This window comes from Megalops cyprinoides, chromosome 7 (genome assembly GCF_013368585.1).
Source record: "Megalops cyprinoides isolate fMegCyp1 chromosome 7, fMegCyp1.pri, whole genome shotgun sequence".
Lineage (NCBI taxonomy): Eukaryota > Metazoa > Chordata > Actinopteri > Elopiformes > Megalopidae > Megalops > Megalops cyprinoides.
The window spans coordinates 1831467-1857707 of record NC_050589.1 but is presented as its reverse complement, the minus strand read 5'-3'; the positions used below and the strand labels follow the sequence as shown (position 1 = coordinate 1857707).

At 47.2% G+C, this 26241-nt stretch overlaps 1 protein-coding gene across 1 annotated transcript in view; it reads left to right on the top strand.

Annotated features, from left to right (window-relative positions):
• The first annotated feature begins 421 nt into the window (after positions 1-421).
• The window catches only part of si:dkey-11f4.7 (piezo-type mechanosensitive ion channel component 2), a 39861-nt gene continuing 14041 nt past the window's right edge, over positions 422-26241 (top strand). The window contains exons 1-33 of the mRNA XM_036532660.1: positions 422-485; positions 1915-2010; positions 5353-5454; positions 5672-5717; positions 6129-6288; positions 6799-7015; positions 7495-7708; positions 8416-8581; positions 9040-9126; positions 9215-9256; positions 9785-9920; positions 10171-10307; positions 10986-11249; positions 12904-13015; positions 13721-13899; positions 14103-14251; positions 14479-14646; positions 14741-14782; positions 14921-14953; positions 15056-15165; positions 16191-16354; positions 16969-17145; positions 18270-18416; positions 19508-19708; positions 19894-20098; positions 21043-21144; positions 21932-22097; positions 22579-22822; positions 23337-23433; positions 23657-23816; positions 25088-25177; positions 25436-25515; positions 25951-26023. Of these exons, the coding sequence (XP_036388553.1) occupies positions 422-485; positions 1915-2010; positions 5353-5454; positions 5672-5717; positions 6129-6288; positions 6799-7015; positions 7495-7708; positions 8416-8581; positions 9040-9126; positions 9215-9256; positions 9785-9920; positions 10171-10307; positions 10986-11249; positions 12904-13015; positions 13721-13899; positions 14103-14251; positions 14479-14646; positions 14741-14782; positions 14921-14953; positions 15056-15165; positions 16191-16354; positions 16969-17145; positions 18270-18416; positions 19508-19708; positions 19894-20098; positions 21043-21144; positions 21932-22097; positions 22579-22822; positions 23337-23433; positions 23657-23816; positions 25088-25177; positions 25436-25515; positions 25951-26023 (4430 nt within the window). The remainder of the gene's footprint in view (positions 486-1914; positions 2011-5352; positions 5455-5671; positions 5718-6128; positions 6289-6798; positions 7016-7494; positions 7709-8415; positions 8582-9039; positions 9127-9214; positions 9257-9784; positions 9921-10170; positions 10308-10985; positions 11250-12903; positions 13016-13720; positions 13900-14102; positions 14252-14478; positions 14647-14740; positions 14783-14920; positions 14954-15055; positions 15166-16190; positions 16355-16968; positions 17146-18269; positions 18417-19507; positions 19709-19893; positions 20099-21042; positions 21145-21931; positions 22098-22578; positions 22823-23336; positions 23434-23656; positions 23817-25087; positions 25178-25435; positions 25516-25950; positions 26024-26241) is intronic.

Here is a 26241-nt window from a genome sequence, read left to right as displayed (position 1 = left end):
ATCCTCTCCGTCCCTGAGCGGGACAGTCTCTCATCCTCTCTCTGGGTTGTGGCTCACAGCTTCGGGCTCTGGGTATCGGTGGCGGGGGCCGATTCTGAGTTTGCGCGTTGGTAACACGAGTCCAACAGGCGATGCGCCTCGGACAGCCTTCCCACAGCTAGACACTTTCCCCCTGAGAAAGCTGTTTTTAACACCAAGCCACCCTCACGCGACGCGCGCGTGGGAGGGGGGGATTCCTCCCAAATCTGGCGCTGTGTTCTTCCCCTCAGCCTGGGGGGGGGGTGCTGACTGTTTATCCAGTGTGACCCCCCCTGGGGCAGCGTTAGGGAGGAGAGGAGTTACCTGCTGCACAGGAAGCTGAGAGGAGAGCGGTCTCTCGCAGTGCCTGCTCAGAGCTGCGCGGGGCGGTCGTGGAACAGACATGGCAGGGGACATCGTGGTGGGAATGATCTACAAGATTCTGCTGCCTCTGATCCTGCTGGCAGGTAAGCGCACTCTCTGCTCTCTCAGCAGGACTGAAACACAGCAGCTCAAAAAAGACATGCAATGACTAGGGAGGGGATGGTAGCTGTGGCATTATTATGATGTAATTACGGAACTGTAATCAGTGATGTTATGTCTGTTCAAATGTCCATATTTCAAGAGGTAAAATTTTTGTCACATATTTAACGTCGTCTCATTTGCCTAAGTTACCATTTCACAATTCTAATGTTGCAAGTAATAAATTGCCAAATGCCTGTGAATATTGAGGGAGACGCACAAGAAAGCATGCAGTAAAAAGCATTTTAGATGATAGCATGTGTGAACTATTTTGCAATTGCTGTAAATGTGCTAAAATAAAATACTTAACAGATTTTTCCAGTGAACAAATGCATTTTTTCAGATGTGTTGGAATTTTGCCTGATATAGTTCAAAAAGAAAACCCGTGTATACATCTGGATGGATGCTAAAATGAGTGTTATGCATTTTCAGCAAAGGATAAGGTTTCAGCTAGTGATGGATATTTTTTAAGGATAAGTTTATTGCGTGTATTATAATCCAAGAGGGGTTTTCCACATTACTACTGTAGCACCTAAATTCAATATTATAATAATAATTACTCTTATTGTTATTTTTGTTTCTATCTTGTAATAACATATTTAACGGAAACCACGAGAGCATCATTACCCTGAGAGAGCTGCATTTTTTGCTATTCCAGCATGAGGTTGTTTCTCATCCACACTGTAGCTGAGGACAGCACTTAACACTGCTACACACCTCAGAATAACATTATCCTGTGGGGTTTGCTCAGTTAATTCAATCACAGTGTCGTTTACAAATCTCTTCAGATGTGTTTGTGGATTCACACTGGGAAGCCTATTGATAGAAATTCACACATACATACCGGCTAACCGTAGTGAGAGTTCTTCTGCATTTTACACGGGAAAGAGTATGAACAATACGTGCAGAATCATAACTATCACCATAACTGTCTCAACAGAGAGTTTGTGAATTATGGTGACATGCCTTGGAAATGAATGGGGCATGAACAGAGCAACAATCTTGTCTGGTTTCCACTTCAGGTTTGTTGAGGGAGTAATCGATTTCGGCACCATTTCTTTCACTCTGTCTGTTTCTATCCAGTTCTCATTTCTTGGTGTTATAATATGGACCCAAATGCATTTTTCAACACCACTGAACCCACAGCCAGCCCAACAACCAGTTAGTTACCTACACTGACTTAACTAAACCTGAAACCAGCCGTGAGATCACAGCTGATGCAACATTTCCAACAAACGACAACGGGAAATCAAAACTGGTGTGTGACCTCACGGAGGAACCCTGCACCTGTACGTGTGGCTGGTTCTGTGTGAACCGCATTGTTCTGTGACTCAGAGTCAAAGGCTGTCTGGATCTCTGTCATTCTCTCAACAGCCATTTCTTTCCGATACAATGGCCTGTCGGTGGTCTACCTCCTCTTCCTCCTCACCCTGCCTTTGGTCCCCGATCCTTCTGCATCATCCATGAACGGTGAGTCTTCTTAATCATGTTCAGCATTAGGGCTAAGAGTTTCCATGTCCATCTAGGGTCTGAGAGGACCTAACCATGGGTAGCTGAAACAGAAAACACATTTTGTTTCTTTTAATGCTTTTAAAATTAATAGAATAAAATCAGCATCCTATTGTTAACTACATCTTGTGATGGCAAGACTGTGCACACTGAAATTAAATCAATCTGCCATTTGAGAAGCATTATCAGAATTATTATCATAATAATTATTATTATTATTATGAGTATTTGCATGGTAGAAACCCTCCTTCAGGGTGACATATATGACTTCAGTTTTTATGACATAACTATATGCGCAACTGGATACTTTCCTGGAAGAACTCAGGTAAAATTTAAGATGGCGTAAGGGTACAACCGCTGTGCTGAGTTTGGAATCAGACCCACAAGCTTTCCATTAAAAGCCTCACTTCATCTGGTGCCTGTCAAAGGGCAGGCACTCACAATGAACACAGCCACTGTTAGTTTTAGTCTTTTTTTCCTAAATATTACCTCCGTTCTTTTAACATTAAACAAATACCTGAGCCGTGATGCTCAGAATGTGATTATTATCCATCAGATAAAAATAAAATGTGTTTGGTAAAAACAATATTTAATGCACATTTGATTATCCTGTCCACTGCTGTTCTGTGTGTCAGGCCATGGTTTGTTTTATGACATTTATTTATGTTACATTACATTATCGACATTTAACAGACACTCGTATCCAGACCGACTTACATCAAGTACATGTTGTTACATGGCCTGTAAGTCCTACGTTGCTGATGGTATTCATGAACTTGTGACTGGAAACACTAAATATAAATTAATAAAAATTTGAAGCCACGTTTTTATGTTCGTCAAAGATAACAGTTTTTGCATTGCAAGACTTAACCACTGTCTGACAATAGAATCTCCCTCTGAAAAGAGAAGTGATTTACAGAATTACTGGTAACTGCTTTGATGTGTACACTCTACGCTAGCGTGTATGTGATGGGGGGGTCAATACCGCCCTGCTAAATTAAGGACCTCATCGCGTATTCCTGAAGCACTTTTAAGAGGTGCGGTCTGCAGCATATGGTCTTATCAATTATGTATAAGAGAGTAATTATTTGGAGGAATGCAGAGTTGTGGTGTCAGCTCTGCCAGCGAGGATGCCTTGAATGTAGCGCTGTTTGTTTTGCGTCTGTAAACTGTGCGCTTGATTGTGTTTTTATGACCTCATCCGCGGGAGTAGCGTGAAGGGGGCGGTGAGACATTAAACTCCTTCTGAAGCTCAGGGAATGGCCGGGCTTTAGGAAGCCCGGGCGAGGGGGGCGGGTGGGAATGATATTAAGCTTTTAGTAAAAATCCGGTCATCGGAAACACATTTGCTGCCTCAGCTAATGCCGCGCCGTAATAGATTTTGTTTTCTGGTAAACAAACGAGCACAGCAAATCTTTAGCCCGTAATAACGCGTATCAGCTTCTGTCTGCATCCCACCGCAGGCGTGTTCAGATGTTCCTTCTCTTACATGTGAAATCTGTCCCTCTCTCCCCGACATTTGAAATCACAGGCCTCTTATCTACTGAGAAAAATGAGAACGCCTTATCTAAGAAAAATAACTGATTATATCCATACATGTAGGCTATACGAAAATTTTTTAAACAAATTAATTTGTCAAAACTTACCCGACGTCCTGTGCGTTAACACCCCCAGCTGAATATTCAGACTGCAATATCAAGAAAACATGTATTCAATTGTTTCCTGCCACACGCGTTGAAATTACAGATCAAATTAGATACAAAGTCATGATTAAAAAAAAAAAAAAACTAAGGCCTCACTCTAAATAAACAGGTAGTTGGGTAGCAGTACATAAAAACCAACTGGACGACAATTCTCTCTGGATGATATCGTATAAATACATGAATGAACACTTACTGTAGAGCACATTTGATAAATAAACATATGGCGTAAAACTGCAGTTGTTTTTCACGTGGGCTAAGAACTAATACCCCTCCTGTTACATAGACTTCAGCACACTTGGGGAAGTTTGTCCTGGTGATTGCGCAGGGGGTCCGTTAAACGCACATTACATAGCATACTTAATTCCGCCAGCCGCTGACTTCAGCGAAACGCTTGTTGACGCACGGACGAGCGGCCCGCTCCGACGTCTGCAGTGTAGCACAGGTTGCATTACCGACAGCGTGTGATCGCGTCCTAATGGACCGCGACTCGGATGTGCCAGGCCGTGCCGTGACATCTCTGCACTCCGTGCCGCCCCGACCCTGCTCCCGCGAGTCCTTAAAGTGGAGCTCCGAGTTCTGATCCAAAGGAGCTCGTAAAAGTCAACGAGCTAATTAAAAGATGTCGCATCTTCCTCTGCGCGGGGAATGGCAGCAGGCAGACGTGGCTGCCATCGATGGAACACGACGTATCGACTCGCCTAATTTTTTGCTTGTGTAGTGCTGAGTGGGTTATTTACGTTTACATTTTATCCCTTAGCAGACGCTCTTACCCAGAGCGGTATGAGTACATTTAACAATACATTTACATTGCTGGCATCACGTCTTACCCAGATATCTTATCCAGAGCGACTCCAGAGGTCAAGCAAAGAGGGCATCCAGCATAACGACACAAAACGTTACACAAATAAGAAAACCATCATCCACACAGACAGGAGTCAGTGTTAAACACACAAGGTCGAGACCACAAATCCGCACTGGCCCAACACGCAGGCGATAAACCGGACAAGATCGCATTGTTCCAGTACAACAATAGCACATACCCGGGGCTTCCCTGTATGCTCCCCTATCGTGGAAGGTATCGTTTAAATCAGTAGACCAAGGGACCTCGTTGTTCAGACCCAATGTTCTTCTGAATATCTCATAATGAATAATTTCCCCGTATTATACATTTGGAGAACTTAATTTGCTCTGACTCTAGCCTAAATAAATATTAATGAAATGTTTACAATTACATGTACATTTATTCATTTGGCAGACGCTTTTATCCAAAGCAACTTACAAGTAAGGCAGAGTACAACACAAGCAAGAAACCACAAGGAGTCAACAATATTAAAAGCGCTGCATGACCAGGTTTCAATAGTTGGCCACACAAAGTATACAAGCTTGCTGGTAGAGAATAGATTGCGCATAAGACATAAGAAAACACTTTAGGTGGTAGCGTTTCAGGTGATCAGGTGAGCGCGGAAGACTTGCGTCTTCAAACTACCACTTGGCCTATACTCCACATTGTATGGAGAGCATATTTGCAACGTATATAGGCTCTTTTACCTTTGTGAACATCAGTATGTCCTTATCCTCATCCTTTTACCTGTTTTCCAAGGCAAAACCGGCACGTTTATGCTGTTAATGTGCTGCACGAGCGTCATGTTCCTGGCCCTGCAGTGCGGCCTGCAGATCACCTTCGCCCACGTACCTGTGCACGGTAAGAACGTGCATGCCTTCCAGGGCCACGCCCTGCATGCAGAGCAGGGGGTTAATTGGTTTGTTCTTTTCTTTTAATGTACTGATGTAATGAATGCACTCATTTGTTTCCGTGAATATTTCATGAGTACGGAAATTGGTTTAACAACGTAGGCTACTGCAACGACGCAGATCAGTCGATTTTGATCCGGGGAAATAAAGCATTTGTTCTCTTACAGTGAGTGGTTTTTGGGAAGACGTCCTCTACCATTTGGGGATTGTAAGGTATGACTCATTAATGTGTTTTAATTTTGATGTCGCGTGCCAGTTGAGACCACGTTTCTGCATCGATTTTGAATAAACATGGATATTTATCTTACACCTTTATAGATTTTAACCTGGCTTTAATCCACCAGAGATTCAGTAAAATCTAAACAAATGTATAGCCTAACGAGTCTAAGGCTATATAACATTTTGTCACATCTTACATAAATTATTTGTGTCTCTCCTAATTAAAATACGACGAAGAAGACTTTGCGTCATATAACATTAAAATCCCTTAAAATTTCACAAATTTGTATGGTTAATTTACACTGCACTATAAAGTATTATACTATATATTATAGTATACTGTACTATATACTAAGAAGCATACCCAGCGAGTTTCTCCTTCGCCGTGTCGCCGCGTCTCTCCAGATTCAGCGCGGTTGATCCATGGAACATTGCGCGGCTCCTGGCCCCGGATCTCGGCGTCTTCCTCCTCTCGCTCTTCATTTACCGCTTATGCAGGAAGCTGCTTCGGCCCCCGGTCCATGTGGCGGCGCATGAGAACTGCGTAATGCCCTCCGACCCTGAGGTATGCGTGCACAGGCCCACAGCAGCCCAAACAACTCGCGCGTATGTATGTATGTCTATATACAGGTATATACAGGTGAGAGTGTTCCTTCAGTCACAGTAATTGTTAACTATAAAGTCTTCTCACTGTAGAGGCGCTACATTAATGTAGGAGGATTTATCTTCAGTAGCTTTTTAAAAGTTTGTTCTACTTTAGAAAAATGTGTAACTTTACACCAAAGGAAAAACAGAGAATACCTCCTAGGAATCAATGTTGAACAAACCTGGTTTAAGAAATGAACTATAATACTAATTATATTTACATGTGTACACCTATACATTTTTGTGTGTGTGTGTGTGTGTGTGTGTATGTTTGTGTGTTCGTGTACTGGTGCATGTGTGTGCGTGTTTGTATTGGTGTGTGTGTGTGTGTGTGTCTATGTGTGTGTCTGTGTGTTGGCATGTGTATGTTTATTTATTGGTCTGTGTGTGTGTTTATATGTGTGTGCATGCGTGTGTGTGTCTCCGTCAGGAGAATGTGGAGCAGTCGGACTCTGATTCGGATGAGGACAGCGAGGGGTCGGAGGGCTCGAGCTTCGACAGCTCGGACGAGAGCAGCGTGTCGCGGGACGCTCCGCCTCGCTTCGTGCAGAAGCTGATGGTGTTCGCTGCAGGGCTGCGGCTACTGCTGGCCACCATGCTCAACACCGCCGGCAAAGTGGTCATCACCATCCTCCTGGGCCTGGCAGGTAGCTGAATCCTCACGCCCCCCTCACCCACACACCGAAACGGCGGGAAAGCCTGCGCAGTCTTCCCTGTGGAGCAAAAGCACCCAGAGAGCATCTGTGACAGTATCAAACCCAGAAGGTTGTAAGTTTTAAACTCTGGGAAGGCACTGCCATTGTTCACCTCAGGGCTTCACCTGGAACACTGAGAACATCCAGCTGTTTAAGAGGATAAAATATGAAGTGTGTACCACGTGTGTCTCCCTGGACAAAGGTATTGATATGCAAATTAGAATTGGTGCTAATATACATGGACTAATAATGTTTAGCAGGTATTAACAGTTTCACCACTGTACCTCACTGGAAGTTAATTTGTAATATAACTGCCATAACTGTCCATTCCTTTCCTTCCTCTATTTCTCTCCTTTCTCTCTCCCTATCCCTCTCTCTCCTTCTCTCTCCCTCTTCCTCTGTCTTCTTCTCACCCCCCCCCCTCTGCGCAGGCATCGCCCTCCCCTCTCTGACCTCGGCGCTGTATTTCGGGGTGTTCCTGTGCTTGGTGTGGTGGTGGGTTTTGGGGCGGTCTCTCAGCCTGCTCCTCTTCAGCACTCTCTGTGTAATGATGGCCATATTCAGCGCTGGTCACATCCTGGGGCTGTACCTGTACCAGCTGCCCATCTCTCAGGAGCTGGTGCCGCCACAGGACATCTACGCCAGGTACCCCATAATCACAGGCTGCGCTCTGACCTCCTGCACTCACTACATTACATTACACTACTGGCATTTAGCAGATGCTCTTATCCAGACTGACTTACATTGGCTACAGTTTTTTTTTTTTACAATGTTATCCATTTATGCAGCTGGATATTTACTGAAGCAGTTGTGGGTTAAGTACCTTGCCCAAGGGTACAGCAGTAGTGCTCCAGTGGGGAATCAAACTGGCAACCTTTAGGTTACGAGGCCTACTCCTTAACCACTATGCTACACTGCCGTCCTCCTCTCTTTTACACCTGTTAGGTGACAGAGTTAGAGCTGTGACACGCAGTTCAGACACCTTGTAAAGTCTAAAGTTCTTAATTGTGACAGAACCCTTTTTGTTGTCTCAGTCTGTCATACACAGCACATCTCACAGGTAGGCAGGAAAAGGGCAATCAGAGGTAACATTGCAGTGAAAGGAGGGTACAGCCCCAGTCCGGCTATGCCACTGAAAACTGCAGTTGATTTTTTGAAAGAAAAACATGCAAAAAAGTGTGAGTGATGTATGCTGTATGTAGTAGGTGACCCTGGATGAAAGTGATGGCCAGGCCAATGAATGAAAAGGTATCTTGCTGTAAGAGTGTCATTGCTGCTGTACAGTACAGTAAGGAATCTGCATCCCATCTGAGCATGCTCAGAACAGATTGTCCTCTTCCTGCTTGTCCCAGGCTTTTTGGTATGACGGCCTTCATTTGGACCAATAGCTCTGACCCGCACGGCCTGCACCTGCACCCTGACGCCGCCTGGCCTGTCTTCGTCAACCCGCTGGTCCTGCTGGTGCTCTACTACACGCTGGTGGCTGTGCTGCACAAATGGGTCTACCTGTCTGACGAGGTACTCCACCTCCTCTGCGCACTGTGGTTCTGCAGCAAAAAGACATGCTCACTGGAGAGTGAGGCTTCATGAAGCTCCTAATGGGAGGAGCTACCATGTGCTGTCAATCACTGACTTGTCTGAACCAATCATAAGTGTCCCATAGCAACTCTAATACTAAGCTACTAAGCTTCTACTAAGCAACTCTGCGATTTCAAAGAAATGAGTCAGAGAGAGCACATGTTAGCTCTGCCTTTTTTGGGGTTCATAAACGCTCGTAGTCTGATTACTACATTTATCTCCCATTAACAGAAAGCTGATGTATCATTTTTTTTTCAAGTTTTTACAAGCTGATGTTTTGGATCTGCAGTTAGTGGTTGTCTTTTTCAGCTGGCAGAGAGAAGTTTGGCTACTTGTCATGAATTACATCACACACCATTGATTCAGTAGCTTGTTAAATCATTTTGTTTTGAAATCAGGAGATCCCACCCAGGTTTGATAGCTGTGTTTCTGAGGGTCCTCCCGGCCTGCGGGGGATGCTGTGGCTCTCAGGGGACCAGGCCAAGGTGAGGGGTGGAGTCAGTAGGGAGCGGTGTCCGGTGTAACCACAGTGTTTTAAATAAAGTTTCTCTTTGAATTTTCTTTTCCTTGCAGCTGCTGGGCAGCATGGATGAGGACACCAGCCCTGTGAACGAGGTAGATTCTGCTGTTGAGTTGGAGTCTAGGCTGACTAGGGTATATGGGTACTCTGCTTTCTTCATCACCATTTCCTGTGACTCATAACCAGAGGTACCCAGAACACAAACAAAGAAGCATTGGCAGTCCTGATCTAATCTCCTTTTCAACTGTGATGAAGAAATATTGCTCATCAGAACAACTTAGGATTTCTGCACATGCCTGCAAATATCACACTGACCTTCATCAGAAGCATCACTTCTGCCAAGCCATCCTCTACATCCTCCACCTGAGCTGTGCTTACAAATGGCAGCCTTTGGCTTTGTAGTTTTTGATTATGAACAGGTACAGAATGCCGGTGTCTTTCTGAAACCCATAACTAAATATCAAGTAATAAAACCTGCTGGTAATGTCCTCTGGTTTTCCCTTCTGTTTATGGTGAGTCCCCATTTCTGCAGGTGTTGCCAGTGGTGATGCTTAGGTATGCAGCGTGTCCCTCTGCGTACAGGATGTGGGTGTGTATGTTAACAGATGTGTGTTTCCCTGCAGCCAGTGGTCATGCTGTTCAATGGCTCCTGGCAGGACCAGAATGAACAGGAAGTGATGTCAGCCCTGGGGAGGAAGGCAGGCTTCCCTGAGTGCTACAACCTGCCGGTTTATGGAAGTCAGGACTCCTCTACCCACGGTATCAGCCTGAGCTCACCTGTGTCTGGGTTGTTTATAAATAAATGACTTGAAATTGTAAATGAATGGGTGGGATCATTTGTAAGAGCGGAAATGACTTGGGTATAGCTGAGGTACGGCTAAGAGAGATCTGTTTAAATGCTTCATGTGCAGCTGAGCTACAGCCGCGGCAGGAAGGTGGAAACGCGGCTGTACATTGGGTCTCCAGCTCAGGTGTGTTTGTTCAGTCAGATCCTGTGTTTCTCTTTCAGAGATGGAGGTGGAGAGGGAGGGGCTCACAGCGAGCGTGACGGAGACAGAGCCCGCCCCCGCCGGGCCCAGCGGCCTGGCTCTGTTTGGACAGTTCGTTATGAAGCACAGCTATGTCAGCGCCCTCATCGTCATGATGGTATGAGCACTTCCTGTAGAGCAGCTCACACTCACGGGGGGGAGCCACAGAATGTGACATCGCCCCCTAGAGTCAGAAAGTCAGAACTGCAATTTTTCCCTTCAGCTGGGACCCTGGGTCTTTGGCTTATCAAGCTAGTGTGTCTTTCAGTGTGCTGTGCACGCTGTGATTCTCAGTGCACCTCCTGCATTAAACCTGTTTCCCTCATTTCTCACACTTTCTCATTCCTGCCCCCTTTTAAAATCAAACTAAAATAAAAGTCTTTTAAAATTGGTGGAAGTTTGAATGATTAAATAGAAGTTGTTAAAAAATTTCACTGTAAAACATGCTGTTGGTTAAAATAATTTGGAATGTGCTGGCGGTCATGGCTCATCTACTTCTACACCTTTTTACACATTTAAGATAATTAAATGCCTGGATTGTGAGGAGTGGAGAGGGAGGCATCACAAGCCCCACAATGGGTAGAGGTACTATGTGCTGTCACCCTTTGACTTGTATCAACCAATCAAACGCCTTTGCTTTCCATAGCAAAACACTGTGATTGGTTCAAGTGAGTCATTGACAGCACACATTGAAGAGCCCCACCCATTTTTGGGATTCATGAAGCTCCTCCCTCTCATCATTGTGTCAGTGTGGCTTTATCAGTGTGGGCATGTGCCGTTCTACCGCCCGCTCCAGATGTGGAGCATCACCTATAACAGCTGGCTGACCTTCGCACTGCTGGTGTGGTCCTGCGGGATCTGGATGCTGCGGGACCGCCGGCGCTACGCCATGCTGAGCGCCCCCTTCCTGGCGGTGTACGGCACAGTGCTGCTGCTCAGCGCCTTTGCCAGCGGGCTCCGTCTGCGGCGGGACGAGCTCTTCCCGCACCTGCCCGCCCCCGTGCTCGTCGACTTCGACCTGCTGGGCTCCCCCGCGCCCTGCCTCCACCTGGGAGTCAAGGTGAGGCGCGGCCGCAGTCAGCCACAAAGAGGAGATTCTGTGGAACCTGTGATTTACAGTGGTAATTAGTTGACAGTTACATTGAAAGATCATATTTAGTCCAGCTGTGTAACTGATATTACCTTGACCAATATGTTTCTGTAAGAAGCAAGAACTAATTAGGCACTGTTCAGTGACCACAAATATTTTGCTGGCCTCTTCGCCCTCTACTGGTGAAACATTGTGATTACAGAATCCACTTGCTGGCACAGAGAGTCGGTCAGCCAGTGAGGGACAGTAATATTTCACTTGCTGCTTCCGGGCACAGGGGATAAAACCCATGGGAAGTGTTTGGTTGGACGCATCAACTGCTGATCAGACGTATAAGGGCTATTGCCTGAGCCTGTGCTTAGTGCATCCTACATAACACTTTCCTTGGGGTGCATTATGAAATGCATTTTCTACTAAGCTTAAAATTAATTTCAGAATGTGCTCATAGGAATGGTAATTGTAACGTAAACTATTGATCATTGCCATTAGGTGTTATCCACCACAAAGCAGTGTAGCATAGTGGTTAAGGAGCAGGACTCGTAACCGAAAGGTTGCCGGTTCAATCCCCGCTGGGGCACTGCTGCTGTACCCTTGGGCAAGGTACTTAACCCACAGTTGCCTCAGTAAATATCCAGCTGTATAAATGGATAACATTGTAAAACAACTGTAACCTATGTAAGTCGCTTTGGATAAAAGCGTCTGCCAAATGAATAAATGTAAATGTAAACAAATGTAAACAAATGTAAATGTAAACAAAGCACATTATTAATCACATTATTAAACCACAATGGACATCAATGTTTCCTGTAATTGTGTAGTCAACCTCAACGCTCTTAAAATGCACACTGGTGCTTCTTCCAGGCGGCACGCTCGTTTCATTATGTGTTTGTCTCATGATTAATAAGTGCGTTGGAAATAGATGGCCGCGTACAATTCACTCTGCGCAGCACGCAGGGAGGGCTTGAGCTGCACTGTCTTCAACAGCAGCTCCATATCTGTGAGGCATACGCTTTCGTGGTCTGAATTATTTTCTCATGTATGACGCTGCTTCAGGCATTTGCAGAGAATATAGATTATTTGTCATCGTGTTTCACATGGTTTACCGTCAGCTTCATTTCTGCCAGGAGCAGCAGGTTTAGTTTAGGAGTTTAGGGCAGAGAGATGCAGGAGAGGGGGGTAATGAGTGGATCTCTTTAGTGCTCCACTGCTGTGAGTTACAGCGCCTGTCTCTGCCACGCTGACTCCCTTCCCCACACCTGACCCCCTCATACGGTCCCTCTCACAGCCAATGATACAGCCAGCCGGAGACCGGAGTGTAATTATGCAAAAATGAGATGCTACAATCATGAAGTTAAGTGAAGGTTAACTAAACTAAAAAACGAAATGTTTATCTTCTTTCCATAATTTCCTTTGTGTTTCTTGAGGGGTTTAAGATGTTTAATGATTGCACTGACATCACAGTGCTGTTTTGCAATTTTTTCTTTTGCTTGAATATTACTGCTTTATAAAGATGGGAAATATTAAGGATTCTGTTCTTGGATTGTTTCCTAAGCCTTCAGTCTGTGTGTCGTTGTGCTTCAGTTTGTTTATTTATTTCTTTCTTTTCGGTTGTGTTTGTCCGCAGGTCATGTACACCTTCACCTTCTGGTTGCTACAGCGACAGAAGCTGAAAGAGAAACAGGAAGAGCAGGATCTCGAACAGGAACCTCTGGAAGAGGTCAAAGTGCAGCCCTCAGGTGAAGCAGCAGGGCCACAGAACAATACATTACTGCTGCAGTTGTGTGGCACTCATAATAATAATGCATACAGCCATACAATTCCATGTCTGGCAAGAGCCAGGCCAGTCACAGCTATATGGAGTACAGCACTGTGACTAATATGGTCATGTGCACACCTGCTTTCTGTATTGCACAGAGGCTTTCAGGCAGCGTCCAGCTGGCTATTTGTACTTGTACGTGCTGTTGTATGTTACATGCTGCTGAGTGGTCATAGCAGTATGGTACACGTGTGTTACATGCTGTGCGGTAGTAGTGGTATGTTACACGTGTGTGTTGCATTCTGTGCTGTAGTAGTGGTATGTTACACGTGTGTTATATTCTGTGCAGCAGTAGTGGCATGTTACACATGTGTGTTATATTCTGTGCGGTAGTAGTGGCATGTTACACATGTGTGTTATATTCTGTGCGGTAGTAGTGGCATGTTACACGTGTGTTATATTCTGTGCGGTAGTAGTGGTATGTTACACATGTGTGTTATATTCTGTGCGGTAGTAGTGGCATGTTACATGTGGTGTTACATTCTGTGCAGCAGTAGTGGTATGTTACACGCGTGTTACATGCTGTGCGGTAGTAGTGGTATGTTACACGCGTGTTATATTCTGTGCGGTAGTAGTGGTATGTTACACGCGTGTTACATGCTGTGCTGGCTCCTTCTCTCTGCAGAGCGCAGTGACTCCTCCCCTTTGATGGCAGTGCTCGGCTCATTGGTCAAAGGCACGCTGGTCAAGTACTGGATCCTGTTCTGCTGCTCCATGTTTTTTGTGGTCAGCTTCTCAGGGAAAGTGGTGGTCTACAAGATCCTCTATATCATGCTGTTCCTCTTCTGTGTCGTCCTCTACCAGGTGGGCTTGCCCTGCTCCACTGACTGCTCCTCCTGCTGCCCAAAATTCAACAAAAGTCACACCAGTTCTGAGCACTTTATTAGCTATGAATCATGAGTTCACATGCATGCCATGGAGTCGTTCTCCCTCCGCTGCAGTGGCGGGGTGTTTGCGGGGGGGCAGTCACTGTGGCGGCCTACCCAACCTGTGCAAATCCTCCCCAGGTGCGCTATGACGTGTGGAGGCGCATTTTGAGGTACTTCTGGGTAGTGGTGGTGGGCTACTCCATGGTGGTACTCATCTGCATCTACATGTACCAGTTCAAGACTGTTTCCGGGCTGTTCCAGCAGATCATCGGGATGTCCGAGGAGGGGTGAGAAGGGGGGATGGGGGGGGCTGCTTCCTGGTCAATCTGAATTTACTAATTATTGTTAAAATTTTTGATCATTGATTACATGTCCCTGTCCCTGTCTTAGCTTTCCCCATGAGTCCCTGTGTCACCTGTCCCTGTCTCACCTGTCCGTGTGTGTCCCTGTCTCACCTGTCCCTGTGTGTCCCTCTCTCACCTGTCTCACCTGTCTGTGTGTGTGCGTGTCCCAGTTTGCGTGACCTGGGTCTGGAGCAGTATGACACGGTGGAGCTCTTTGCGCGGATCCTGCTTCCCGCCACATTCCTGCTGGCCTGCATCCTGCAACTGCACTACTTCAACTCTGACTTCCTGGCTCTCACCGACCTCAACAACGTACCTGTGCGCCAGGGCGTGTCCAGGTGTGCTGGCATGGAATACTGCCCCGCCCCGCCCTGCCCCACCCACACTGCTGCTACTCACTCTGCTAATGCTTTCTCTTTTTCCCTCCTCCAGTGAGGAAGAACTGACAAACACAGTGGGAGCGGTCTCAGAAATGTAAGTCCTGATTGGCTGTCCCCCTGAAGATGTGCTGGTTGCCCATTGGACAGACAGAGTCATGCTGGATACTCTGAGTGCTACACAGGGACGCTCTTTGTCGTTGACATTGTGCTTCTCACTTCCTCCCTCCCCCAGCATTAAAGAGAACATCGAAAAACTTCAGAGACGGTACGTGAAAAATAAAACGCGCAGTGACTAAATATTACCTTCCGGTGTAGGTTTATGTGTGAATGTTTAGAGCTGAGCTGAGCTCTGCCCCCCTTCCTCCAGGCTGCTTAAGGAGCAGATGAGTACTAACAGCATGGACACCCTGGACAGCACGCACCTGTCTCCCTCCAGAGAAAAGGATGCTGGGAAACCTGAAGATAAGCAGGCGATTGGTCAGTGCAAAGCAAAGCCCTGCCCCGCCCACATTGCCAGTGTTCCGAGGTGATGACACAATAGGTTGATGACAGAATCGGAATGATTCTAAAGCTCTTTTCTTCGGTCGTTTCCTCTTTTATTCTCTTCCTGCTTGTCTTTCCTGTGTAGATTTTGACAGCAGCATCTAATTGTGCCCAGATTTGGCACACATATATGTCCTAATCCATATATGAGCTTATCTGTGTCCTAAATCAAAGGCCATGCCAATAACGGCCACAAAATACATTTTTGTCAATAACCTTTGATGGCATTCATTCATTCCTCTCACATTTGGCACACGTAAGAGAAATATGTCCATTACATATATGTGCAACCTGCTGGTTATAGCTTTCCCTGACCACATATGATATTGTAACTGCTACTGGTGGTTGATTTAATTTTTAAAGCTAGGTTTTGACATTTTAATCAGCCTGCAGCCTTCTTCCCACATTGTCCCGAGATGTATCCTTGCCTCGAGCTAAAAGCCATCCCCAGCCACTCAGCTCCAAAGCCCTCTGTCTGCCTGCGGCCTCTGCAGAGGATGGGTTAAACGAAGCAGTACTTGTTGCTAAAGTGAGATTTTAAAATAGGCCACCGTGCATCTGATTTATGGAGGTACAGTAATGCATCTCTCTGGCCCTTAATGTCGGCACAGTGGTAATTACAGATGAGAGGCGGACACGTGTCTCGTCTGATTGGCTGAGACTCTGCTGGCCGCGGCGCGGTGGTGGGCGCGTGGATCTCAGCGTCCTCCCGGCGTCCCGGTGGAGTCGCATAATGAGAGCAGGTGCCAGGTGGAAAAGCCGGCACGAGCAGAGAGAGAGGAACGCGATGCTCGCTGGGTCTCAGAGCGCTCCCGTACCGTCTGAGTAAAGCACAGCGCAGATGGCATTTCCACCCCCCCATCCCCCCTCCCTCCTGGCGGAAGGCTGGCCGGGTCAAAAAGTCATCTCCATCTTCGTGTTTGGGTACGCTCTGAGCTCCGATCGTCCTGTTCCTGCAGAGGAGGCGGTGGCTCGGTGGGGGCTGGTGGTGGACCGGGCCAGCCTGCTCTTTCTGCAGGCCGTGCGGGTTCTGCGTCGGGTGCAGGAGCTGGGCTGGAGGCTGCTGGAGCTGCACAGTTTGAAGATCGTCTCCACCGGCATCGTCTGGGTCTCCCTGCGGGAGGTCAGGACCGCCGGGGGTCTCCCCACAACCCGCACCTCTGGGAGCAAACCCAAACACAGAGCCATCTCCCACACACTCCAATCTCCCACACACTCCAATCTCCCACACACTCCAATTTCCCACACACACCGATCTCCCACACACTCCAATCTCCCACACACTCCGATCTCCCACACACTCCGATCTCCCACACACACCGATCTCCCACACTCTCCAATCTCCCACACACTCCGATCTCCCACACACCGATCTCCCACACACTCCAATCTCCCACACACTTCACACTAAACCCATCCCAGGGCCCCACCTCTATCCTAAACACACCAGTGTCCCACACACATGAATGTTCTCAAAGTAGGTCTGAAACACACAAATTGGGGTGATTGGAGGGGCCAGATTAAGATGTATGATAAATACATATCGCTATCTGCATGTTTGACATTTAGTAATGGACAGTTGTATAATTTATTAAACAATATTATTTGCTGAAACCTGTACTATTTTTCAGTATGTGGACAGTACATGTGCAGTCTGTATCTGTATCTCCATTGCACTGCACTGATGGTGAAACATCGTTCCCGTCTCTAGTAGCTGTGTCTTTGTGTCTACCCCAGGTGTCTTTGATGAATTACCTGTTCCTGGTCCTCTGGTGCTTCTCGCTGCCCTTCCCCCGCCTCCGCCCCCACGCGGCCAGCGTGTCATCCGTCTGGGCCTGTGTGATGGTGGTCTGTAAGATGATGTACCAGCTGAAGGTCATCAAACCTCAGGGGTATTCCTCCAACTGCACTGTGGTGAGCGTGCTGTGTTTCACCTGCCCGTCTGTGTTTCACCTGCCCGTCTGTGTTTCACCTGTCCATCTGTGTTTCACCTGCCCGTCTGTGTTTCACCTGCCTGCCTATGTTTCACCTGTCTGTCTGTGTTTCACCTGTCCGTCTGTGTGTCCTTCTGTCTGCCTGTCTGTCCTTCTGTCTGCTCTCTGTCTGTGGAAGTACACAGTAGACAGGTGAGCAGTAGACCCGCTGCATGACAACAGCACTAAACCACTAACACCTGCTGCAGGAAGTCACTGCTCTGTGGGCAATATGGTGTGAAGAAACAAGAAGAAGTAAAAAAAACCTGTACAGTTTCGACGCTCACAAATTATCATTAACAATTTTTCTGTTGGAGCAGGAGCAAGCATCTCTGTTTGAATGCTAGACTACATATATGCATTTCTAATAATGTCTCTTATAATGTATCTTTAATAATGTGCCTGTGTTAATGTAGCTGTAATAATTTGTCTGTGATAATGTAGCTCTGATAATGTGTCTGTGATAATGTATCTGTGACAGTGTGTCTGTGATAATGTATGTGTGATAATGTAGCTCTGATAGTGTGTCTGTGATAATGTGCCTGTGATAGTGTGCCTGTGATAGTGTGTCTGTGATAGTGTGTCTGTGATAGTGTGCCTGTGATAGCGTGCCTGTGATAATGTGCCTGTGATAGTGTGCCTGTGATAATGTATCTGTGATAGTGTGTCTGTGATAGCGTGCCTGTGATAGCGTGCCTGTGATAGCGTGCCTGTGATAATGTGTCTGTGGTAATGTATGTGTGATAGTGTGTCTGTGATAGCGTGCCTGTGATAGCATGCCTGTGATAGCGTGCCTGTGATAATGTGTCTGTGGTAATGTATGTGTGATAGTGTGTCTGTGATAGCGTGCCTGTGATAGTGTGTCTGTGATAGCGTGCCTGTGATAGCATGCCTGTGATAATGTGTCTGTGGTAATGTATGTGTGATAGTGTGTCTGTGATAGCGTGCCTGTGATAGTGTGTCTGTGATAGCGTGCCTGTGATAGCATGCCTGTGATAATGTGTCTGTGGTAATGTATGTGTGATAGTGTGTCTGTAGTCATGGCGGGTGTGTTCTGTTCTCCAGGCCCTGCTGGCTGGGAATGGCTCTCTCCCCGGGGGGAACCTGGAGGAGCTGCTGCAGAAGTCTGTGCTGTATGTGGAGCCTGTGGACCCGGCCGTGTGGTGCGGAGCTCTGCGCAAGTGTGAGGACAGCATCCTACCCTGCCTGCGGGTGAGCAGAGAGCACAGCCACAGCTACAGCACAGCTTACAGCACAGCTACAGCCACAGCACAGCACAGCTACAGCACAGCACAGCACAGCCACAGCTACAGCACAGCTTACAGCACAGCTACAGCTACAGCACAGCCACAGCTTACAGCACAGCACAGCACAGCCACAGCACAGCCACAGCACAGCACAGCACAGCCACAGCTTACAGCACATTCACAGCTACAGCACAGCCACAGCTTACAGCACAGCACAGCCACAGCACAGCCACTGTCCAATCACTGACAGCCGCTGTCCAATCACTGGCAGCCGCTGTCCAATCACAGGCAGCCGCTGTCCAATCACTGGTAGCCGCTGCCCAATCACTGGCAGCCGCTGTCCAATAACAGGCACTGCCTCACTGGGGCTGGCTCTTTACTGTCTGTCAGTTTATCAGTATATGTGAGCTCTTACTGAACTCCATCATCTTCAGATCTGTATGATATAATGTGTCAATGTAAATATTAATACTTTGTATCCAACGAGGTCTGAATATAAGAATGAATTCGCTCCTGAAAAAGTCAATAAAGCTAATCAATTATTTCATTAATTTTTAAGTTAGGTATGTCTGTCCACTGTATGTGTATTGCCACTCTCTCTTGTCAGACATCCTGGATCATAGTGTCTGATGAATTAATAAATAACATAATAAAAACAGAACAAAAATCCATTCAGTCTTCAGTCTATCTAAACTTCCAAAGGAGCCAAGGACTGGTCTCTAAAAATGTCTGGAGTTTACATTTACATTACAATCACTTAGCTATTTAGACTGGTATTAAGATTTCTGGAATAAAATTCAAAATGTATTTTAAAAAATGTACCTCAGTGAAAGTGACAAGTTGGCAGTACTGTGGTAGTTGGCAGTAGTTGGTGGTACTAAACACAAACCAAGCCAGTATAATTTTGGCTGATTTTACAAACGCTTCATACATCAAACCAAACACTTCCCCTGGGTTTGGTTGCTTTGTCGGGCCGCTCTGCCGGCCACTCGCTTTGCTGTGTGTGTTACGGTAACACCAGCTCTCTCTCGGTGGGTGTCGGGGGTCTCTCGGCAGAACCACCTGCTGGTGCTGGGGCTGCTGGTGTTTGAGGTGACGGTGCACAGACACCAGCTGCACTACCGTCTGCAGAACGACCTGAAGGCCCCTCTCACCGGCACCATCTTCCACGGCATCACTCGCCAGCACCTGGACCTGGGCCTCGCCCCCTGCGCCAAGTACTTCATCAACTACTTCTTCTACAAGTTTGGCCTGGAGGTGAGGTGCACGGATAGGTGTTTTTAGGGCACAGCATGCTGATTGGCTGTCCCTCTCACATGGGTTTAGCGCACAGCATGCTGATTGGCTGTCCCTCTCACATGGGTTTAGCGCACAGCATGCTGATTGGCTGTCCCTCTCACATGGGTTTAGCGCACAGCATGCTGATTGGCTGTCTCTCTCAGGTGTGTTTTGTGATGGCGGTGAACGTGATTGGTCAGAGGATGGACTTCTATGCCCTCCTGCACTCCTGCGCTCTGATCGCGGTTCTCTCCCGGCGTCGGCGGAAAGCCATCGGCGAAGTGTGGCCCAAGTACTGCTGCTTCACAGCCGGCCTGATGGTTTTCCAGTACCTGCTGTGCATCGGAGTCCCGCCCGCTCTCTGCTACGGTATGCACCTCAGGAGGGACAGCCGGGGACACAGACCATCATCAGCAGTGCCTTTTAATGTAGACGCTCCTGTGAGCTTCCGGATGTTTTTAATGTAGACGCTCCTGTGAGCTTCCGGATGTTTTTAATGTAGACGTTCCTGTGAGCTTCCGGATGTTTTTAATGTAGACGCTCCTGTGAGCTTCCGGATGTTTTTAATGTAGACGCTCCTGTGAGCTTCCGGATGTTTTTAATGTAGATGCTCCTGTGAGCTTCCGGATGTTTTTAATGTAGACGCTCCTGTGAGCTTCCGGATGTTTTTAGTGAAGACGCTCCTGTATGTGCCCTGGTGTACTCCTCAGCTCTTTACAGGTTTAATGTAACGTTAAGTGGTGCAGTCGCAGACATTGCACTTACTTAAATGTGTTTTTTTGCTCTGTAGTTTATATTGTGGTGCATAATGATGAAGTCTTTTTGTGATGTCATTTTTAGATACATTGTGATAACAAAAAACCCCACAAGTGTACATACTCTCCACATCAAAGGGCAATGAGATGGGGATGTAGAACTACAATGTTGAGTTAACATTGTATTTAAGTCTCTTTGTAACTTCAGTTCGTAGTGACAGTAGTGAAACATGTTTTAGATTTTTCTGTTGTCATAGCATTGCATGTTAAACTTTTTTCCCTTTGCAGATCTAATGGTTTAATGCACTCGTATCTCTGCCAGATAGCTTGTACCTTTTCTGGCCAACTGCTGAAACCTGGTCATGGAGCACTTCTAATATTGACTCCTTACATGGCTTTTTGCTTGTGTTGTACTCTGCCGTACTTGTAAGTTTGGATAAAAGTGTCTACCAGTTGAATAAATATAAAATGTAAATGTAAATGCATGTTACATTACTGGACCCCAGGTGATATTACTGCAGTATTGGTTTATGGGCTTTCCATGTTCTCTCTCACTAGACTACCCATGGAGGACATCCAGCCAGGCCCTCACCTCCAACCTCATCAAGTGGCTTTACCTGCCTGACTTCGCCATGCGACCCAACCCAGTCTTCCTCATCTGTGAGGCTGCTCTGCATGATTACCAACCAGATCATGGAGAGCCCTATAAGCACCACGCCACACCAAGCAATTTACAAGCACCGATACAACCTTCACCCTGCACTGCTTTATATATATATCTGCCATGCATATCTCACTGCAGAGAACAGATCCTACTCCATGGCATTGGGTTTCTTTAATATTCAATCAGAGTGCAGATGCATGTCCCATGATTTGCTTTTAATTACTTAAGTGAATTCACTTGTTAAATTATTTGTGATCTAAGGCTAAATTCATATAACAGTAATTCATGTTGTGCAACATTAATATTGCATGCAATCACATGCTGTATGTGTGGGAAGATGTCCAGTGTAATATCGGCTTAATGGTGGAGTCCAGACATTTTAATACAGCTTTGAAATAGAATATTATTCATTTATTATTTAAAAAGCCATTTACCTTGTTTTTATGCTGTTTTCATATAAAGCCCCCCCCCCTTGAAATATCCATCAAGTGTTGAATCGATTATAAGGGGGCAGCCATGGTGGGCGGGTCCTGCTTCTTTTAGCCAATCAAACTGTGTCATGCTGACAGTTCAAGCAGTTTTGATAAAATGAGAATCGGCATAAAATGGCAGTACATTAATAATTCGCGGGGAATATTTTCCAGTTTCCAGAGAAGGGCTTAACAAAAGGCAGGAAGCTCGTGTTAATGGGTTTGTGCTGGTGAAAAAAATCAGTGGCCCTCAGTGTCTTTACCCTCGTTCCAGTGTAAGATGGCGGCACTTCCTGTCTGTCCCCCTCTCCAGACGACCACTTCCTGCTGCTGTGCTGCTCGCTGCAGTGGCAGGTGTTTGAGGAGGAGAACCGGGCGGCAGTGCGTCTACTCGCCGGCGACAACGTGGAGATCAGCCGCAGCCTGGACCCCGGCTCCCTCAGCCAGTACATCCCCGTCAGCAACTTCCTGCACTGCAGGTCAGGGGTCGGGGGTCGGGGGTCAGGGGTCAAACATCCCTGCTCCATCTTTCACCTCATTGGTGTTCAATTGTTACACCATTTACAGTATCTGTGTGTTTAGCACAGGACCCTATCCAAGGTGACTTGTGTAGGTGACATTTGTACATGTCATCCATTTGTATGGCAGAATTTTTTCCTGAAGCAGCTCAAATTCAGTACTTTCTTCGATGCCAGGCAGTGAGTGTGTCAGTGCAGCTGCTTAACCACTGCGCCACACTGTCACCCAGATAATACCATTTAAGAAAGTTCAAAGAAAGATCTGTGGGTTTCTTCTCTGGCCCTTTAATTGGTTTGTAGTAAGTGATTGACAGCAGCTGACGGCTCCACCCAGTCCCAGCGCATAGGGACACAGGTGTGTGGGATTTCAGGAGCTCAGGCAGGTAGAGGGAGGTTCCTGTCTCCCCCGCTCACACGCAGGTGGGCCTTGTTTTCCCGGCAGGTCGTACCTGGACATGGTGAAGGTGTTTGTGTTCAGCTACTTCTTCTGGCTGGTGCTGTGTCTGATCTTCATCACTGGCACCACACGCATTAACGTCTTCTGCCTGGGCTACCTGGTGGCCTGCTTCTACTTCATGCTGTTCGGCGGCAGCCTGCTCCTGCGGCCCGTCCGCTACATCCTGCGGCTCTGGGACTGGCTCATCGGCTACACCTGCCTGGTGATCGGCATGAAGAACCTCCTCTCTGTGAGTGCAGCAGGATGGAGGGCTTCTCCTCTTAATTTATCTGTCTGTGTATTTATTTACCCTGCTTATTCATGCCTCTGCTGTGCTGATCTGGCCTGCTGATGCCTTTCAGTAAGGAAGTGTACAGCCATACTGAAGTTAAAACAGGATTTGGGAAAAATCTTCAGGGCTCTTCCAAAACTTCCCATGTGCCTGAGTGTAGAAATAAGACCCATACTGTAGATGCACTCAGAGATGCATTAAAGAGGACCATTAAAATGTAGTTATTTACCTTGTAAAAATACTGTCCTATTTCAGTGTGTTACATAATTGATGTACTTTTCCGAGCAAGTTGTATTTTTTGTGTTTCTGTGTGTGTGTGTGTTTGTGTGTATGTGTGTGTGTGTGTGTATGTGTGTGTGCGTGTGCGTGCGTGCGCGTGCGTGTGTGTGTGTGTGTGTGTGTATGTGTGTGTGTGTGCGTGCGTGCGTGTGCGTGTGCGTGCGTGTGTGTGTGTGTGTGTGTGCTTTCACAGCTGGGATCCTGTGCATATTTGGACAGTCTGTTGAAGAATGGATGCTGGTTGATACAGACTTTCAGCATGTTCTGCACCATCAAAGGCTATGATGTCCGTAAGTGATATTTACCCTAAGCTACTGGTCATGTTTTCTTTCTCCTCCAGAATGACTTACATTACAGAATTACGTCTTTCTTCCAAGGCCCACTAAATTATAAACCAAATTCAAGCTTTGGAAATTGTAGAACTGGAGCCTGCCTGGTTCCAGCCCTACAATGGCAAGACTGAGCTCTGCAGAGCTGACCCAGGCCCCCAAGTTTACTGTGTCTGCTCCACAGCGCCCCCTGATGATGAGTGTGAGCTGCCAGCAGGCGAGGCGGGCATCGTGTGGGACGCCATCTGCTTCACCTTCCTCCTGGCACAGCGCAGAGTCTTCCTCAGTTACTACTTCCTCTATGTGGTGTCGGACCTCAGGGCTTCTAAAATCCTGGCCTCCAGGTGCTTCACCCCGTGACACTGTGAGCTCATCACACAGAAACACTATTATGTCCACACCCAGTGTACTGTGAAGCCAATAAGTGAGTGAGATGGCTTCTAACATACAGTAACCCATGTGTGGCTGGCCCATGGGTCTTTTTGTTTTCAAGGATGCTGAATTTGTAACTGAAATCATTTTGAGATTTGGGTCATCATGTTCTACTGTGTGCAGATTTTAAATAAAAATATATTAAAGAAAGGAAACACTATTTGCAATCTACCAGTTCAAAAAATATCACTGAGATTCACTGTATAGCGTCTGAACATACTAGTGGCTTCATGGGGTAGATTTTAAATTTCAGTTAGAAGGCACATAAGGGTTTATAGTTGGAGGCTGATTATCAGCGGAAACAAGGTCTAAATTAATGTCCCTCGGTGAGGTGAGACATGGCTCCCCCACCATTCTGGGAATTTCTGTCCTGCACTCTGAGAGGGGAGGGGTTCGAGTCCCACGGGCTGCGTGTGAACACCACAGAGCTTGGCTCACTCAATAAGAGATGCCACAGAGGCCTCATTAGGTGTGTTTGTGGTGTAGATGAGATTCAGCACGTGCTCTGGGGCGCTCACAGCGGGAGTGCGGTCAGGGAGGAATGGCAGGGAGAAGCGCTGGCACTTCAGGGGGCAGCAGAAGTGTAGCTAATGTTTTATTCGAGGTGGGACTTTAAATGTAGAGATCTTTCTGAAAAAGTATCAATGCATGCATGCTGCCACAGACTTGCTGAATCACGGAAGGTGATGGTAAAGAAGCTCTGGCCTGAGACCCTCTTGTGGTGAAGCAAGATTCCTGTGATTGAAGACTTGGCTAGGAGATGGTGTGGTACTGCCCCCCCTGTTTGTGGGGAGGTGTTAGATCTCCCTGTCGGCGGGGAGGTGTTGGGTGATCGCCCCCTGTTTGTGGGGAGGTGTTAGATCTCCCTGTCGGTGGGGAGGTGTTGGGTGATCGCCCCCTGTTTGTGGGGAGGTGTTAGATCTCCCTGTCGGTGGGGAGGTGTTGGGTGATCGCCCCCTGTTTGTGGGGAGGTGTTAGATCTCCCTGTCGGCGGGGAGGTGTTGGGTGATCGCCCCCTGTTTGTGGGGAGGTGTTAGATCTCCCTGTCGGCGGGGAGGTGTTGGGTGATCGCCCCCTGTTTGTGGGGAGGTGTTAGATCTCCCTGTCGGCGGGGAGGTGTTGGGTGATCGCCCCCTGTTTGTGGGGAGGTGTTGGTTGACAGCATGTTCCCTCCCTCCCTCAGAGGCGCAGAGCTGTTTGAAGCCAAGGTGAAGAAGCGTGTGGCCGCCCGGCTGGAGATGGAGAAGAAGTCTGTCGAGACTCTGAAGAAACAGTAAGACACACATCTCCTCACTGTGTATAAAACCAACGTGCTCACACTGTACTTGCACACTGTACGTCCAGAATCAGGCCAGAGAGCTGCAGACCCGTGATCTCCCAGGCTGCTGTCTGGGCATTCATTTTGCATTTTGTGGAGATTTCCTGTGGTCGAGCTACACGTGAAAGTTCTGTTAGTCAGAGATGAGCTGATTTCTTATGATCCGTCCGGAACGTCTCCAGCTTCACTGTCTCCCTGTTTGCCCCACGCCAGGATGGAGAAGATAAAGGCGAAACAGAAGAATCGTCCTGGGCAGGGGGGCCAGGCAGGACAGGGGGACGCACAGTCAAAAGGTGCCTGCTGTCTGTCTCTCCTCTGGAGAAGGAAATGGGAGAAGCAGATCTGTGTTTAGAGATGCCATAATCAGACAGCAGCTTAAAGAGTGCAGTCTGATGGTGTGGTGGGGCTGAATGAGTTGAGAGACTGGAGAGATGAGCAGATATGTAATGACCAGTGCCACACAGCACTGGCAATGGCTTCACTCTGTTCAGTTACATTCAGAGAATTTTAGTGTGTGAAACAGCGACCTCTGGTGTGAAGGATCGGAAATGTTATTTCATAATTAATAAAACAGTGTGAAAGTGTGCCATATATTGCCATTGAGAACAGCCTACGGGGGGTCTCGCGCTTAGCGTTTGCCTCCTCCTGTCTCTCTCTTTTTGAAATGGGCCTTAAAAGATTTACTGCCACTGACCTTGACTGGACTTGTGAATGACTGTGTTTTCCAGGTGAGACTGAAAAGGGGGAAGAGAGTGATAAAAAACAGTGGTGGCGGCCTTGGGTCTCTCAGCCCTCCAGTAAGTGCAGTACATCCTTCTGGCCCGCCTCGCTAGCTCCCCCTGGTGGCCACATCGCAGCACTGGCTGATGGATGCTAACTGGCTGACAGAGCTGTGCTTGCATGCTCCTGCTTCCCTGGCCTGAGTACTTAAGGCTGGAAATCCTACCTCCCAAATATTTGAGCACCACTCATTATGTTAGGAAAATAAAATAAACAGTTGGGCGTTTTGTTTCTTCACG